General features: G+C 41.2%; 2 protein-coding genes across 3 annotated transcripts in view; both read left to right on the forward strand.

Moving 5' to 3' along the window:
- eml1 (EMAP like 1) overlaps positions 1 to 6,698 on the forward strand; it is a 40,099-nt gene extending 33,401 nt beyond the window's left edge. Inside the window, exons 16-26 of the mRNA XM_025059765.1 lie at positions 780 to 931; positions 1,103 to 1,228; positions 1,439 to 1,570; positions 1,853 to 1,920; positions 2,046 to 2,134; positions 2,785 to 2,882; positions 3,195 to 3,282; positions 3,685 to 3,780; positions 3,881 to 4,011; positions 4,343 to 4,386; positions 6,530 to 6,698. Coding sequence (XP_024915533.1) covers positions 780 to 931; positions 1,103 to 1,228; positions 1,439 to 1,570; positions 1,853 to 1,920; positions 2,046 to 2,134; positions 2,785 to 2,882; positions 3,195 to 3,282; positions 3,685 to 3,780; positions 3,881 to 4,011; positions 4,343 to 4,386; positions 6,530 to 6,698 — 1,193 coding nt within the window. The remainder of the gene's footprint in view (positions 1 to 779; positions 932 to 1,102; positions 1,229 to 1,438; positions 1,571 to 1,852; positions 1,921 to 2,045; positions 2,135 to 2,784; positions 2,883 to 3,194; positions 3,283 to 3,684; positions 3,781 to 3,880; positions 4,012 to 4,342; positions 4,387 to 6,529) is intronic.
- LOC103377579 (ena/VASP-like protein) overlaps positions 4,395 to 14,716 on the forward strand; it is a 33,057-nt gene continuing 22,735 nt past the window's right edge. Inside the window, exon 1 of one of the 2 annotated variants that reach the window (XM_025058189.1) lies at positions 4,395 to 6,838. In XM_025058189.1, coding sequence (XP_024913957.1) covers positions 6,834 to 6,838 — 5 coding nt within the window. In that variant the 5' untranslated portion in view covers positions 4,395 to 6,833. Of the gene's footprint in view, positions 6,839 to 10,963; positions 11,237 to 14,716 lie in introns of those variants that run through there. The other variant, XM_008308448.3, reaches the window with a different exon arrangement.

Genomic DNA, 14,716 nt, shown 5'->3' on the forward strand with positions numbered 1-14,716 from the left:
ACTACTATGGTTCCTTATACTGAAGGCAAACAATCCCAAAGCCTGATGCTACCACTGACATTCTGCACTGTAAGAGTCTGCTGTTCTTTCTGTGCAGTAATGTCCTTGCACCAGTTTCAATATTTTTAGATTTAGCACTAAAAATATCAAACTTTAGACCCATTAAACTACATATTTTCTAACATACTCTAGGACCTATGCAGTTTTTTGTGAAGTTCAGTTGGACATTCTTTCCATTAAGTTGTTTATCTCCACTTTCTTCAACTGACCATGTTACATAACGTTTTTGTTTCACAATCTTTTCCAAATTGAAACATTGTATCGTTCAACATCATATTGTATCTGTTGTATCATAACGTATGTATTGTGTTGTATCATGTCACATCGGATGACGTCATATCGCACCACCTCGTATTATATCACATTGTATCGCATCACGTCGTATCGTATCGCATTGAATCATATCTCATGGTAACACATTGCATTGTGTTGTTTCATGTTTGTATTCTATTGTATCGGTTCATATTATTAAAAGAGTTAAAAAAAGATCTGTTTACAAAAAAATATTGTTTGCCCAAAAACCCAATAATTTCCCTTTGCGTCGAAAATGTTAGACAATAAGAAATCACCAAGGACAGAATAAGTAACTGTTATTCTGAGAAGAAAACCAGCATCTCAGGTTCATCTACTGATCACCCCACGGTGGTTTGTCTTCTCTCTTCCGACCTTTGTGTCCGCCTGATCATTCCCAACTGTCTCACCCCATCTCTGTCATTCAGGGACTAATCGTATCAGCCACGTCATTCCGGGGGCTCATGAGGGCAGCATCTTTGCCCTCAGCATGTTGAGGAACGGAACGCTGGTTTCCGGAGGTAAAGATCGCAGACTAATTTCCTGGGACGGAAGCTACCAACAGATACAAACAGTGGAGGTGAGAAAAAATTGAAAAGAAGAATCACGAAAACTCTATTCTACTCCACTCTCTCTGTTTAAGCAGGAGTATGAAGGACATTTTTAAGATGAGCTAGCTTAGCTTGTTGTTGTCAAACACTGGATTTCAGGTAAACAGCTTCATTACACGACCACTGTTTTATGTCCACAGGTGCCAGAGCTGTTTGGTCCCATCAGGACTATAGCAGAGGGCAGAGGGGAGACAGTGATAATCGGTACTACCAAGAACTTTGTCCTGCGAGGCAGTTTGGAGGGAGAGTTTGTGCCTATTACACAGGTGGGTGCAAACATATTACTGTATGTTGGAATTTTCCCTGAAATAAATGACCTTGTCTTTGTGATAAAGTCTGGACAACTTAGGACAATTTTATAGTTTAAAGCTAAAGAACGCTGATTAACACAATGACCAAATATAAATATGTCTCTTTCTTCCTACACAATGACCAAATATAAATATGTCTCCTCTTTCTTCCCGTCTTCTCTCCAGGGACATACTGATGAACTGTGGGGTCTGGCTGTTCATCCAATGAAGCCCCAGTTCCTCACCTGTGGGTATGACAGGCAGGTCAGCCTGTGGCACTCCACTACACATGAGCTCATCTGGACCAAGAACATGGAGGTATTATAATGGAACAACACTGCCCCCTATGGTCAGTTAAGGGCAATACATATCTGCTAACAAATTAAATGCTCCTGCAGTTGCGTATGTCGATTGATGTAAGTAATTCACGTTGGTTTTGGAAGATAGAAAAATTAAAGGTTTATCGTCACCTAGTGTTCTCCAATATAATATATATATTTTTTGGTAAGTAATTCACGTTGGTTTTGGAAGATTAAAAGTTCATCGTCATCTACCCTAGTGTTTTACAATATAAAATATATATATTTTTTGTTATAATAGGATGCTGCCCAATCAGCAGGTTTCCATCCAAGTGGAGCTGTCGTTGCCATTGGAACACAGACAGGACGGTAAAGTTTACATCAGATAAAATCTCTTGGTTCAAACCAGTTTCGGATTTTTTTTAGAAGTCACAGCAAATAGTTTGTTTGTGATACAGGTCTAAACCAATTAGAGTCTGTTTCTGACTGTACAGGTGGCTGGTGTTGGATACGGACTCCAAGGATTTAGTGACGGTTCACACAGATGGGAACGAACAGCTGTCTGTCGTGCGCTACAGCCCAGGTATCGAAATAAAAGCTGACTGTGTCTTGTCTGCTGTTTTATTGCCGCACCAATTTTAAAACTATTTAGTTATTGCCGCACCAATTTTAAAACTATTAAGAAAAAGGTTAAATAATGCTTCAGTGTTTGTTTGTTTGTTTGTTTAAAATATCATATGTCATTTTAACTTGGCTATTTTCACCTCTCACTTTTCTAATGCACGTCTATAGTTACGCTTGTTAGCACTAACCTAGCCTAGCCGCTAGGTTTCACCTGAGGCCCTGGCTCTTAGTAAGTAGTACTAAGCTAGGCCAACGTATTTTAGACCTCGGAAATGTATGTATTGAAATATATTTATTATATCCACTCTCTGAATGCACAACAAATATGCAAATACATGCTGTGTTTTGTGAGTCATGGAACTGGAATTTTATATGCAGACCTGGCACCATTTTGACACAGGGCACTAAAGTGACCTTACAATGTTAGCAAACACAGAACAACAAAACAATAGCACAAAATTGTAAATTAAAATTTGAGTAGTTTAAGTAATTTTATTACTTACTGAGATGACCAGGAATATTGGAATATGTTGGGTTTTAAACCTGTGATAAGAATTACAAAAAAAGTTTCTGTTTGTTTGCTTACTAATATTATAACTTTTTTATTAGATGGGAACTTCCTGGCCATTGGCTCCCACGACAACTACATCTACATCTACGCTGTGACTGAGAGTGGGAGGAAGTACAGCCGAATGGGGAAGTGCTCGGTGAGCACCTGCGATTATTTTTCCACCACGTCTACTTTATTTTTAATTTCCCTTCACATTTCTGTTATATTTAGTTTCCTCCTCAGTGTTATTTTAGCTTTTGTACACTGCACACTCTCAGTGCAGTGAGGCTGATGGGAAGGCTTTAAAATAATAAATAAGAATAAGCTGAATAATTGTTGAGGTATCCTGTTGTATCAGCATTTATAGAATTATGCCTGAGTAGACATTATCTCTTCTAGTGATTCAGCAGATTGTGTCTATTTCTAAACAAAAATGAAACTAACATGTTTGAAATATGTCTAATCTCAGGGTCACTCTAGTTTCATCACCCACCTGGACTGGTCAGTGGACTCCCAGTACCTGGTATCCAATTCAGGAGACTATGAGATACTGTACTGTAAGTATTACTACAGTTATCCTTTAATTGTCTGTCTATGTTGATATCTGTTTCTGTGAGTGAATGCAAACAAGTCACATGTAACACATCAGTTCTCATTTTAAAAGATGTGGAAAAAGGTTTGGTTGTATTTTTTTTTTTTTAAGTAAGGTCTTAAGGGCCGTACACATAGTTAAATATGGTAAAGTAGAAGATGCTGAGATAGACCAGAATGGAGAAAACTAGATGCAAAAATGCTAAGAGCAATCAGTCTGGAGATGGGGTTGGAGAACCAAGGAGACCAACTCCCCCAAGGAGAGTTAGGTCACCCAGTTGGAAAAGACCAGGACCCTAATAGGTTCTTCTTCAGTTAATCTGAACTGTGCATGACAAAAAATGCATCTTTGGTGTCTATATTTTCAGGGATCCCATCAGTATGCAAACAGGTGGTGAGTGTGGAGACCACCAGAGATCTTGAGTGGGCCACATACACTTGCACTCTGGGCTTCCAAGTCTTTGGTGGGTTCTTCATCTCTTCTTCTCTGCATCACATTAACCATTTAACAGCAGTCAAATAAACATTTCATTCCTTTGAATTTCTCTTCTTCTTCCATATCAGGCCTGTGGCCCGATGGCTCAGATGGTACCGATATCAACGCTGCCTGCAGGTCCCGTGACAAGAGACTGTTGGTTACTGGAGATGACTTTGGAAAGGTTCACCTCTTCTCATACCCCTGCTCACAATTCAGGGTAAGATATCATAGAGCAAAATATCTGCAACCCTAAACACCAAAATAGACATTTTTACTATTTTACCACAAGATAAAACCCCATTATATATGAATGTTGCCACACAATGGCCCTTTTGTTTGAATTTTTGCAACTGTGTTAATTTAAATTTCTGTCGTTTTTTTTAACATCCATAATTGTTTTGTAAATTGATCACAGGTGTAAATGCAAATGACTGTTATCTCCATATGTTGGGATCAGTTCCTGTTCCTCCCACAGCTGTTAAAAAGATGAAAGATATGTTAAAACGTAAATGAATTCATTCTGTTTTTGAATCATGTTTCTTCTCCAGGCTCCCAGCCATGCTTTCGTCGTGGGCTCTCGGGGCGCGGGCGGGTTGGTGGGGGGGGGGGGGGGGGGGGCTCCTGAGCTCTAGCTGCACCAGAGTGAACTGCACTTAACTGAACCAAACCAAACTTAAACTAACTCAGATGTTAAATCCAAGTCAACCTGACAGAGGAGGATCTTGGGGGGTTTCATTCCAGATCTGCTCTCACATCCCAACGGAGATGAAGTGGTATGAGGTGGAACTTAAAAAACAAAAAAAGACTTTTCTAATTTTTTTTCTCATTTTACACTACATGTAAAGTGTTTTTTTTTTTTTTTTTTGTGAATACTGTAGCCAATAGTCACCTAGGCAAGACAAGGTAACGGATCAAATCCAATGTAACAGAACCAAAAGCGGCGACTTTCTGACTGCATCTGTACAACCTAGCGTTTACTCTCTTCACACACACACACACACACACGCGCGTAAAATGAATAATCTCTTCCACTGCCTGTAAGAACTGTGTCAAAGTGAGTACCATTAGGCTGAAGGTCAAAGGGCATTTGGAGAACAACTGTGTACTTAAGTTAGGAGCACAGGACAATATCTCTCTTTTTATTCAAATTATTCTCAGTTAATATTTAACAACTCAGGAAAATGTCAGCAAATCAGGAAACCTGTCCCTTCAGCATCCAGAGTGGATCAACATAAAGTTCCACACACTGCATGTGATGGAAAAAAACAAAACATAAATGCGTACTCTATTTAAGAAATCAGGGTTAAAAACATTTTTCTTCCCTTTTTATTTATTGATCATGTTCACCATCCATCACAGCCAATGACGGTTCCTCTGTGTTTTATTTTCCCAAAATAACTGCAGTTGTTTCCAGATGTGTACATAAGCAGGAAGGCCTGAAGCATGTGAGTGAGAGAGTCATGGGTGAAAAATTCAATATTTGGAACTGATTGCAATTGTTTTACGCTTCCTTTATTTTGAGATGTGAGCAGATTCAGAACTACGCCTGTTTTTTTGGTTTTTTTTGTTTGTTTCACTCTTCACTTAATTGCATCCATATCTGTTCATGGAGGAGAACAATAAGACCACTACACTGTAAATGTCAATGGTTGATGTGCGGCCACGGGTTAGCATCATCAGTCTGTGGAAACAAGGTCTTTTATTGGATGGAAGTGTCTCTGTGTTTTATTTATATTCCACTGTTTGATACATGCAGTAAACTCCAAGTCCTTTATGTACATTAATGGAACAACAGATCCCGTTCCACAAGTACTCACAGGCTGCATGAATAATTTAATCATTTTTAGTGAGACATGGTGATGTTTTGAACCCTAGTGAAATGATTGATTGTTGGACTCACGTTTATCAAAAAACAACAACAACAGCAGAGACCGTAGTTGCATACATAATTTGTCCAACCATGAAACTCCTACTCTTCCAGGACTACTGAAAATCACTAGACAGTTGTACATACATACCATGTCGTAATCATTTAAAAATGTGTTAACCATGTTTCAATCTAACAATTTTAAGTCTCCCCAGTTATTATTATGTAATAAAACATACTTTAATATGTCATTAAAATTGGGATTTGGCAACAAAAACTGTAGATCTCTACAGTTTAGTCATATATATATATTTATATATATTTCAAAGAAGCTACTCATTCCTCCCTGAAATTGACTGTGAACCTCAGATATTGATTAGTTGATAAAACCTAATGATATGATCTGATGAAATATATAATCTAAATCACAGACAGGTACTAAAATGTAAGTATTTGCAGCATCTACAAGTCAAAAGCAAAGGGCAACAGACTGCATGAGAGACAGAGCAGGGACCATCTACTGTATAACTCTGTAACTTCTGCCGTTTTTATGTTAGATTTGATCAATGGAAATTTCAAGGCACCCAAATTTATGAAAACTTCACGACCTCCTGCAGTACCTTTGCAGATCCTCTAGGAGCCACGTATCCTTTGTAAAAGACCAATGTGTCACAATGCATTGTGACCGGTGGACAGCAGCGGGCTGCATATGCGAATTTCGCCCGCAAGTGGGCAGCATTGAGCCGGTCTGCTCCTTCTCTCTCCCTCCCCTTTTCCTCCACACGCCGAATTAGCATTCCCCCTCAAATCTCACCCTCGGTCTGTCGCTATCTTCCTCTCTCCTTACCAAAACACTCCGGATGGGCAGAAAAAATGTCGTGAGTGAACCGGAGGCTGACGAGCACCGTTCACCGTCTGATAGTGAGCAGCCTCGACCGGACATGGACTTGAGGAGCCGCCACGGCGACAGCGGAGAGAAGAGACAACGGAGCACAAAGCCCACGACCACCGCAGCTGCCGCTCGCCTTACCGCTTAAGAACAACACTGTAGCGTTGGTACCGAATCACAGAGATACTTCATAGAACCCCAGACTATCATATAGGACTGGGACGAACTGTCGGCTGCTTCTTAACCGGGAAAATCTGCTCCGGAGGAAAGAAAGACGGAGAAAATGAGGTAAGAAGCCACGGCCGCAGCAGCGGCAGCAGCATGCGCTTCGTTTGACGCGTCATGACAGATGCGCAGCGACGCTCAGCCTCTCTGTCTCTGCCTCCCGGCTTTTCTGCTTTTATTCATTCATTCATTAACCAACTAAGAGCAGCATCTGTTCCTTTGGAGAACATAATACACACACTGTCTGCAGGCGTGTTGTCCTTGTGTGAGAAGGGCAGTGTGTGTGGAGCCACATCCAGGGGCCCACACCCACCACCACCAACACCGCCAACACCATCCATTCATCCACCCATCCATCTATTCAGTGGACCGTTGACAATATATCATGGAAAAACAAAGCGTCCAACGCCAGTCTCTGTGTTGCTGTTACATGGTGTGGACGCTGTCATGATTGGACGCAGGTCACACATGTAAGATTCGGTGTTGGTTGGGTGTAGTTGAGTCTACCAGTCTGTCAGTGAGAAAGCTGAATAACTGATAGTACTCATGGCCATCACAGGAGGTGGAGGAGGAGGAGGAGGAAGAGGAGGTGTTTATTCTGGTGGTTGCCAGGCAGGTTATCACCCTCCTCCTCCTCTGCTCTATGATGGATTCACACATGCTTGCAGAGAATGTGTCTCATGTTAAGACCCTCATCCTGTATCTCAGTGTATAGATGTTTATAGATGGGTATTTTAAGCCCTGTCTGTCTCTCTGTCTGTCTCTCTGTCTGTCTGCTGGTATGCAGAGTGAGCCGAGACCCAGATCTTCTCCTTCAGCAGCAGCAGTAACAGACTTTCTGGATTCTGCTCTATTTATGAAACAGGCCTTTTTATATTTTCTCCTGCTGCCTGTAGTTCGACTCCCCCACGTCTGCAGCGCCGTTCTGTTTCACAGCTCCAGATTTGACAGCTCTTCTGTGATACGCTGCATTCTTCAAGTGCAGAGGCCAAATTTAAAAAAAATACACAGCAGGTCCTTGAACCTCTATCGATGCGATGCCTCTGTTTTACTCCCTGACGATTTCTCCTCTGCACTCGAAGCTCAAACAACGGAAGCCGCCAGCAGCAGCAGGACTATTTCAGACAGTCAGCATGTAAATTTAATATCTTCCAGTCATGTTGGACGAACACATGGCTGCTCCACTGCTGCATGACTTCCATCCTGTCTTCCAGTATTTTTGTGCCAGAGGCAGATCTGTCCGATCCAAAGGGAAGTCTTAAATCTCAGCAGAGCAAAAACACGCTGAGGTTTTTTTTTTAGCACAGTAAAGAAAGGGAAAAGATTTACTGTATGTCAAAGGCATCATTTGTTCAGCATCACTGAGTCTATTATGGTGTAAAAGCAGGGCTGCGTGAGCACGTGAGCGCATGTGAGTGTGAGTGCATCTGTTCATCTGACTGGTGGAACTCAAAGTCAAGTGTTTGGTTTGTCAAAGGAGACAACGTATATTTTGGCACCTTCAACCTGATCAGTACATTAACGCCGACGGATGTCAAGTCCAGGGGTGGTACAGTCTGGACGGTGTAAATCTCGGACCATGGGTAAACGTTAGCTTTCACTCAAACTAACTGAAAGCTATTTTAACATTGACCTATGAGAGTCAGAGTGTCTCGAAATAAAACCAGTACCACGTCAGGTTGATTTGTAAATTGCTGATGATGCGGTGACTCATCGTAGGAAACGCTGGAACGAGCGAGTTAAGCCACTGAAAGGTAAATTGCTGAGTTGTTTGCTGCTGCTGCTGCTGCTGCTGCTGCTGCGGCCGACTTGATCCGACCTTCAAATCCCACAGGGTTTTCACTGACAGGCATCATGTAGGAGGTGAGCTTGGATTGCTGTGAAAGTGACTCCACTAACTGCACTGGTGACAGCAGGGGGTGCTCTGGCCAAATCCAGGCTCTGTGTCTGTTGTGTTCACTGAGTGGCGTAGTATTTAACAGCAGCCTGTCACTAGGAGAGACTGACAATCTTGGACTGGACCTTGTTGAGTTATGCTGTATTAGGATTTAGGTCGGTGCCAGCAGAGTTGTTACAGAGGTCACAGCACATGCTAAAAGGTCACCTGTCGGTTCACAAAGACAACCATCAAAACTAAAGTCCGGCTAGTCCAGAGGTGGTCGGATGGTGGACCCGGAGATGTACCGACCGGGCCGGCTGTGGTCCGGCTTGGCTGGATATTCAGGTTAACGGAGGTGTACAAGAGGAACAATCTGAGAAAAATTGTTCTTCAAATCCAGTTTACCTTTTCAGTGGTAAAAAATAAAACATTTTTAAGACAAACCCAAAACGGTCTACGAGAAGAAATTTCACTCCAGGTTTTTTTTTTTTTTGGCAGCTCCTGCTCCTTGTAGATCTCTTGAAAATACAGCAATTTCTCTTTAAAGCCAGAAGTTTCTTTTAGGACTAAGTCCAGGAGGTTCACCATTGGTCCAAAACCAATAACAACTTATACTTATATTTATACTTAAACTTATATTTTCTGATGATTTTTCATGAAGTGGTCCTATTAAAATACAACAGACAATTATCATAGGAAAAGAATTTTACTACGAAAAGCATTCTGGAGTCCATTCTCTCCAGAACACGTCTCAAGAGTGCCCCTAGTGGACTATACAAAGTAAAAATAATAAATCAGTTATTCATTTAATTCCCAATTCAAGATTAAAAAAAGTCTTAATAATCTGTCTCTAAAGTAAATAAGTCCTGCACTCTGCTGAGATTTTCTCCAGCCTCACCTTGACCCTGGTTTTCTGCTCTGTGGTTAAAGATTCAATAAGAAGCTGATCATCATCTCTTCTTCTTCTTCTCCCTGTGTGTGCGTGGGTTCTTGTCAGGCTACTCCATTTTCCTCCCACAGCCCAAAAACATGTTCATTAGGTCTAATGAGCCCAATTATGGTAATAACATGTCTGACAAACTCCAGTAACTAATGACTTCAGTCAGTATAGTTTTTCATCTCCATACCTTCTATCTGTATCCACACAGTCGACCATACATGGTCTCACACCTGACGGTCATTCTCAGTCAGATCAAAGACATTAATCACAGGCCTCCAGTCATCTGAGATGTGAGAATTAATCTGCACCCTACGCCCTTTGACTATATGGAGGTCAAACGGGCTGGTATCATATGACCCTTACATCCTGTAAAAAGCTTTTACAGCCCAGACAGACATTTTTACTTCCACCTTTCACGCTGCTGGTTTTGATGCAGTATCCTACACTTGTACTTCATTTGAAATAGTTTTGCACTGTGTATTCATCTTTTGAATTTAGCTCACTATTCTCATAAATATGGCTGTCAAACAGTTACAATTTTTTGACAAAAATCTTTTTTGTGTACATTGCTGGAACATAAAGATGTATGTTTGTGGTTTTTTACTAATCCCAATAATGGAATTATTATTAATATGAAATTATATAAAACATGTCAAAATGATTCTTCTTATTACTAATAAATAATTTAATGCCAATTCGTGCTTAATGTTTGTCTTATTACTAATAAATAATTTAATGCCGATTCGTGCTTAATGTTGGTAGAAAAAATATCTTCATTGTCTCCAAGTGTCGCAGCTCCATTTTTAACCCTCAAGGTCTGTTGCGTGTAGAATTTCCAAGCCCCCAAAGCCTTCTAATCTTTTTGAAGACTAGATTGCTCTTTGTTTCCAACGCTACAGCTTGCTGTGGTAAAGAGGCTTAACAGTCTGAGGTTTCCTTCAGCCAGATGAACCAGTAACAACTTATTGAAAAGCCACAAGGAAACAATTTGGATGAATAAAACCTTTGTTGACGAAAAGTAAATAAATCATTTTACCAGTTCACGCTATTTTTTTACTCGACGTTTGAGAATTATTTACCGTAATCTTCAAGTGTTTCTTCCCCCGCTCTGTAGTTATCTGCAGTTAAGGGGATTTGACTAACAAGCTTTTTGTTTAAGAACGTCCATTTTCTGTTGAATGTATTTGAAGCTCCACCCAAGTGACTTTTAAATGCCATGCAGTTTCACATCCAGGCAACCGTGTAATTTCAAGTGGATTTGATCCTTTGGAGGTTGAAAGACGGCACTGAAATTGTTAAAACAGAGGAGGGGACTGGTCTAGGCTGGCGACATGTTCTCTCTCTCTCTCTCTCTCTCTCTCCCCTATACTCTCTACCTCCCACTCTCTCTCCCTCTGTCTTACTGTAAGTCATCTCAGTGTGCATTGTGGGATCTTTAAACAGTTTCATGAGAATGTAAAGACAGTGCTGGGAACGAGGTTGCGTTGTCCTGACTGTTGGACAGCATGACCGCTACTCTCTGCTCTTCTGCCGACACTTCATCCTCTCATCCCTAATCTCTCGTCTTTTACGCCAGCCGTTCATCCTTTCCTTGGGGACGGTGCTGCGTCTTCAGCAACATGTATTCGCTGGATGATTTTGGGTGAGAGAACACCAGGACTTTTCAAAACTGTCATCTTTTTCTCTCCCACAGTTTGCCTGAGCCTCGCAGTTGTTTGTGTAAAACTGCCTTTGGAATGTGCGGTAATGCTGAATGTGTTTTTCCCCTCCGCTACTCGCTGTTTTTTGGACCAGCCCTCCTTCCAGACCACAGCATTTTGCGGTTTGTCTGTGTATTTGTGCGTTTGTTTCCTCCAAGTCATGTTGTCCAACTTTTACTTGCTGTTGAATTATGAATCTGGCTCAGCCTGAGAGAACGAGTGGGAGAGGAAAGTCTTTTCCTAGAGTTGCTGACTACCTCTGGTCTGTCTCTGTCGTCCCAGCCCCTCTGTCTGTTCTACTACATCCAGCTGTTGGCCTGATTGGTTCCTCTTTAACAATCTGTCATTGGTTTATTTTTTTATCTCTCCCAGGGAAGAGGGAATATTTTTTTTGTTTGCACTCTGTCAGGGTCTCTGCTCAGCTGCTCTCGCCCATTCAAAAAATTGATCCCATCTGACTTTTTGCTTGTGTCTGAATGCGTGAGAAACACAGGACGAAAAGCCAGGAAAGCAGGGATGTAGAGGATTGTAATCTCTGAAAGGCAGAGAGAGTGGCATGATGGAAGGATAGTGTGTGTACATGATGCGTCCCTGGCAGATTAAAGAAGGACGTGGTCATTTGTCGAAGCTCGGTTACAGATGTTGGACAGAGGAGATGACATCAGAGGTTTACATTTACTGCAGTAATCTGTCAAGTACAGCAGCCCAGAGTTCATCTGCTTCAGTGGAGTTTGTTATCGATGGGCTGATGGCCGCACTGACGCCACGGGTTTGTCTAATCTCACGTCGACTGATGCGTCACATAAATGCAGGCGAACTGGTGTTCAACGCATCGTCCTGAAGATCCAGTGTCTCTGCCGTGAATCCGTTGACATCAACCTTGTCTCCATGAAGCAGAATTGCCCTTTAAGGATCAGGATTAGCGAGTGTGTGCACAGCAGTGCGCAGCTCTGAGGAAGAGGATGAAGGGAGGTGGGGGAGGGGTGGTGGCCAAGTGGGGGTTGCAGTCATTGTTGTGCTGTATGTGACAATTAGCCCCAGGCCCATGTAGCATCTCTGGCAATATGTAATGAATAAGTGATGTGTGAATGTGGGGTGTTGATTACACTGAGCCGCCACATGAGTTTCTATATATAAATGTTATTTTTGTGTGCATTTAAAAAGCCTGGTATGATCATAAATCACAAATCTGTTCAAGAAGATCCTGGATCATTGTCTACTGATTGAGTTATTCTCAGTGTAGAACTGTGATTCCCAAACTCCTCCTTCAAACCCCCTCTGCCCTGGAGATAAAATTATAGTAAAATCCCACCATTTAAACACTTTATTTTAAATATGGTTATTGCTACAAAAAACCCGCCCTACTTTGGGAATCACTGGTCTGCTAGACACATTTGCCAATTAAATTCATCAAATTATGTTTCATGCAAATGAAATGATTCCTTCGACTGTAGAAGAAGAGACAAACAACCATTCACACTCACACTCACAGCTAGAGTCAGACTGGAGTGAACAGTTGAGCTAAACCAGAGTACCTGGAGAAAACCTCCACACACAAGGACCTGTGCAGGAAGAACATCAGTTACTGGTCCTATAAAGAAGTAGCAGTAACCCCCGGTCTACCATGACTAACATCCTCACACTACAATACCCTATGACAGACCACCTACCACTGTAAAACACACAAGATCAGCCAATAAAATGTTTTAACAGCCAAGAACTGGAAACGTTTTCCAGGTGGTCATTAAAAATTTTTAGCAGACATAGTGGCCGAGCAAAAATGTGTGAATCTGATCAGTGGTTCTCAAGCTCGGGATCTAAGGTGGGTGTTACCAACGTACATCATTCCACTTCAAAGTGTAAAATTATAATTATTTGAGTTTTTGAGTTGAATTCTTCCTTTGAAACAATGTCCAACACCAGTCCATTAAAGTACTCATTGTGTACTTCCTCACTTGTCCTGCAATAGTACAGTCATTATTACAAAATTTAACTGCTTTTTGATGTTGTCTTTTTCCACGTTTGGCACATCTCCTAAAGCTCTCTGGCGCCCCCGCAGGGAAGCTGTGCCTATTATGTAAAGAAAGCATGTAGCACTTCGGATCATGCTTCGTAAAAACGTACGGGAGCTGAAAGGGTAAAAACACAAAGACAGAGTTGATGATACAACACATATTTATTTATTATATTATCAAATTATATTAAAAGCATGTACAGCTTTTAGGTGCTGCACCTGCAGGGGGTGCTATACAATTTTTGGCAACACCTTGCTCGATACTTTGAGTGCATTGTTCAGATTAGAAAAAGTAGGTTTATCTTTGGACAACTTGCTCAAAAAAAATTTAAAGCACTGCTCTTCACTCCTCTGTAGAGCAGCACAGTCGGACACTTGGGTCAGAAATCACATTTATTAAGTATAAGTTCAAAAAAAATGTCATCATTTCGTAAACATAAAAATTAGACTTATGCAACAGGGATCATGGTTGACAAATCGCTGTCTTTAGATTTGTTCAGTTCTTCTTCTTTTTTTTTTCATGCTCATGTGGCTCTCATTGCGTTTCACTCGTCATATTTCCCCTCGTGACCTAAATGACATCAGCGGTAAACAGTAAGAGCGTTTAATGCCTGAACAGATTTCATGTCTGGATCCTGTAAAATGTAGTGTGTAAGCTGCACATGTTGATCTTGTTGGTCGGTCTGAACAAACAATGATGTTTTCTCTGGTTGGTGACGACAGCAGCGGAATCACATTCATATTCAAGCGTCACATGTTTCACCCTGAACGCGGCGCCTCAGTCTGGAACGCTTCGTCGCTGACTGTACAGTGATTGTTATATAAATGTTAGCGAAGAGTCAGTGTTTTTTTCCCTGAGGGCTCTACAGAGGCTCATCCGACACACACCAAGTTTGTTACCATTCGTCTGCTCTGCCGCTGACATTTCCTGGAGTCCAGTCGTGCGCACAGAACCAGCAGTGAGTCGATGGTAATGGAGTTTGGCACAGGTGATAATTGGGAGTTCTGAAAGACATTGGCTGGTTGACAGCCTGGATTGACGACGCTGAACAAGATGCTGATTTAATTGGCTACGAGTGCCGTTTTCTTAACTTTAGCATAGCATTGATGTTCTTTGATGTTATCTATGTTTAATGTCAGTTCAACATGAGGTTAGCTTTTAAAGGTCAGGGAACCAGAAAGGTCAGACATATAAAGGACAATATGAGATGTTGTTGAGTAAAAGTTGATGAGTTTTAAGACTTTGTGAAGCATTGAAATGTGTTATGTTTTATTTGATTAGGTTTTTTCATCCTCAAAATGAAAAATACTTTAAGATTTTTTTTTTTTTTGGCCAACTACATTTTACATACTTAGTTAAGGGCCTTTTCTAAGATGAAATGTAAACATAAACTAAATATAAAGTTAC

This window comes from Cynoglossus semilaevis, chromosome 1 (assembly GCF_000523025.1).
Source record: "Cynoglossus semilaevis isolate Cse_v1.0 chromosome 1, Cse_v1.0, whole genome shotgun sequence".
Classification (NCBI taxonomy): domain Eukaryota; kingdom Metazoa; phylum Chordata; class Actinopteri; order Pleuronectiformes; family Cynoglossidae; genus Cynoglossus; species Cynoglossus semilaevis.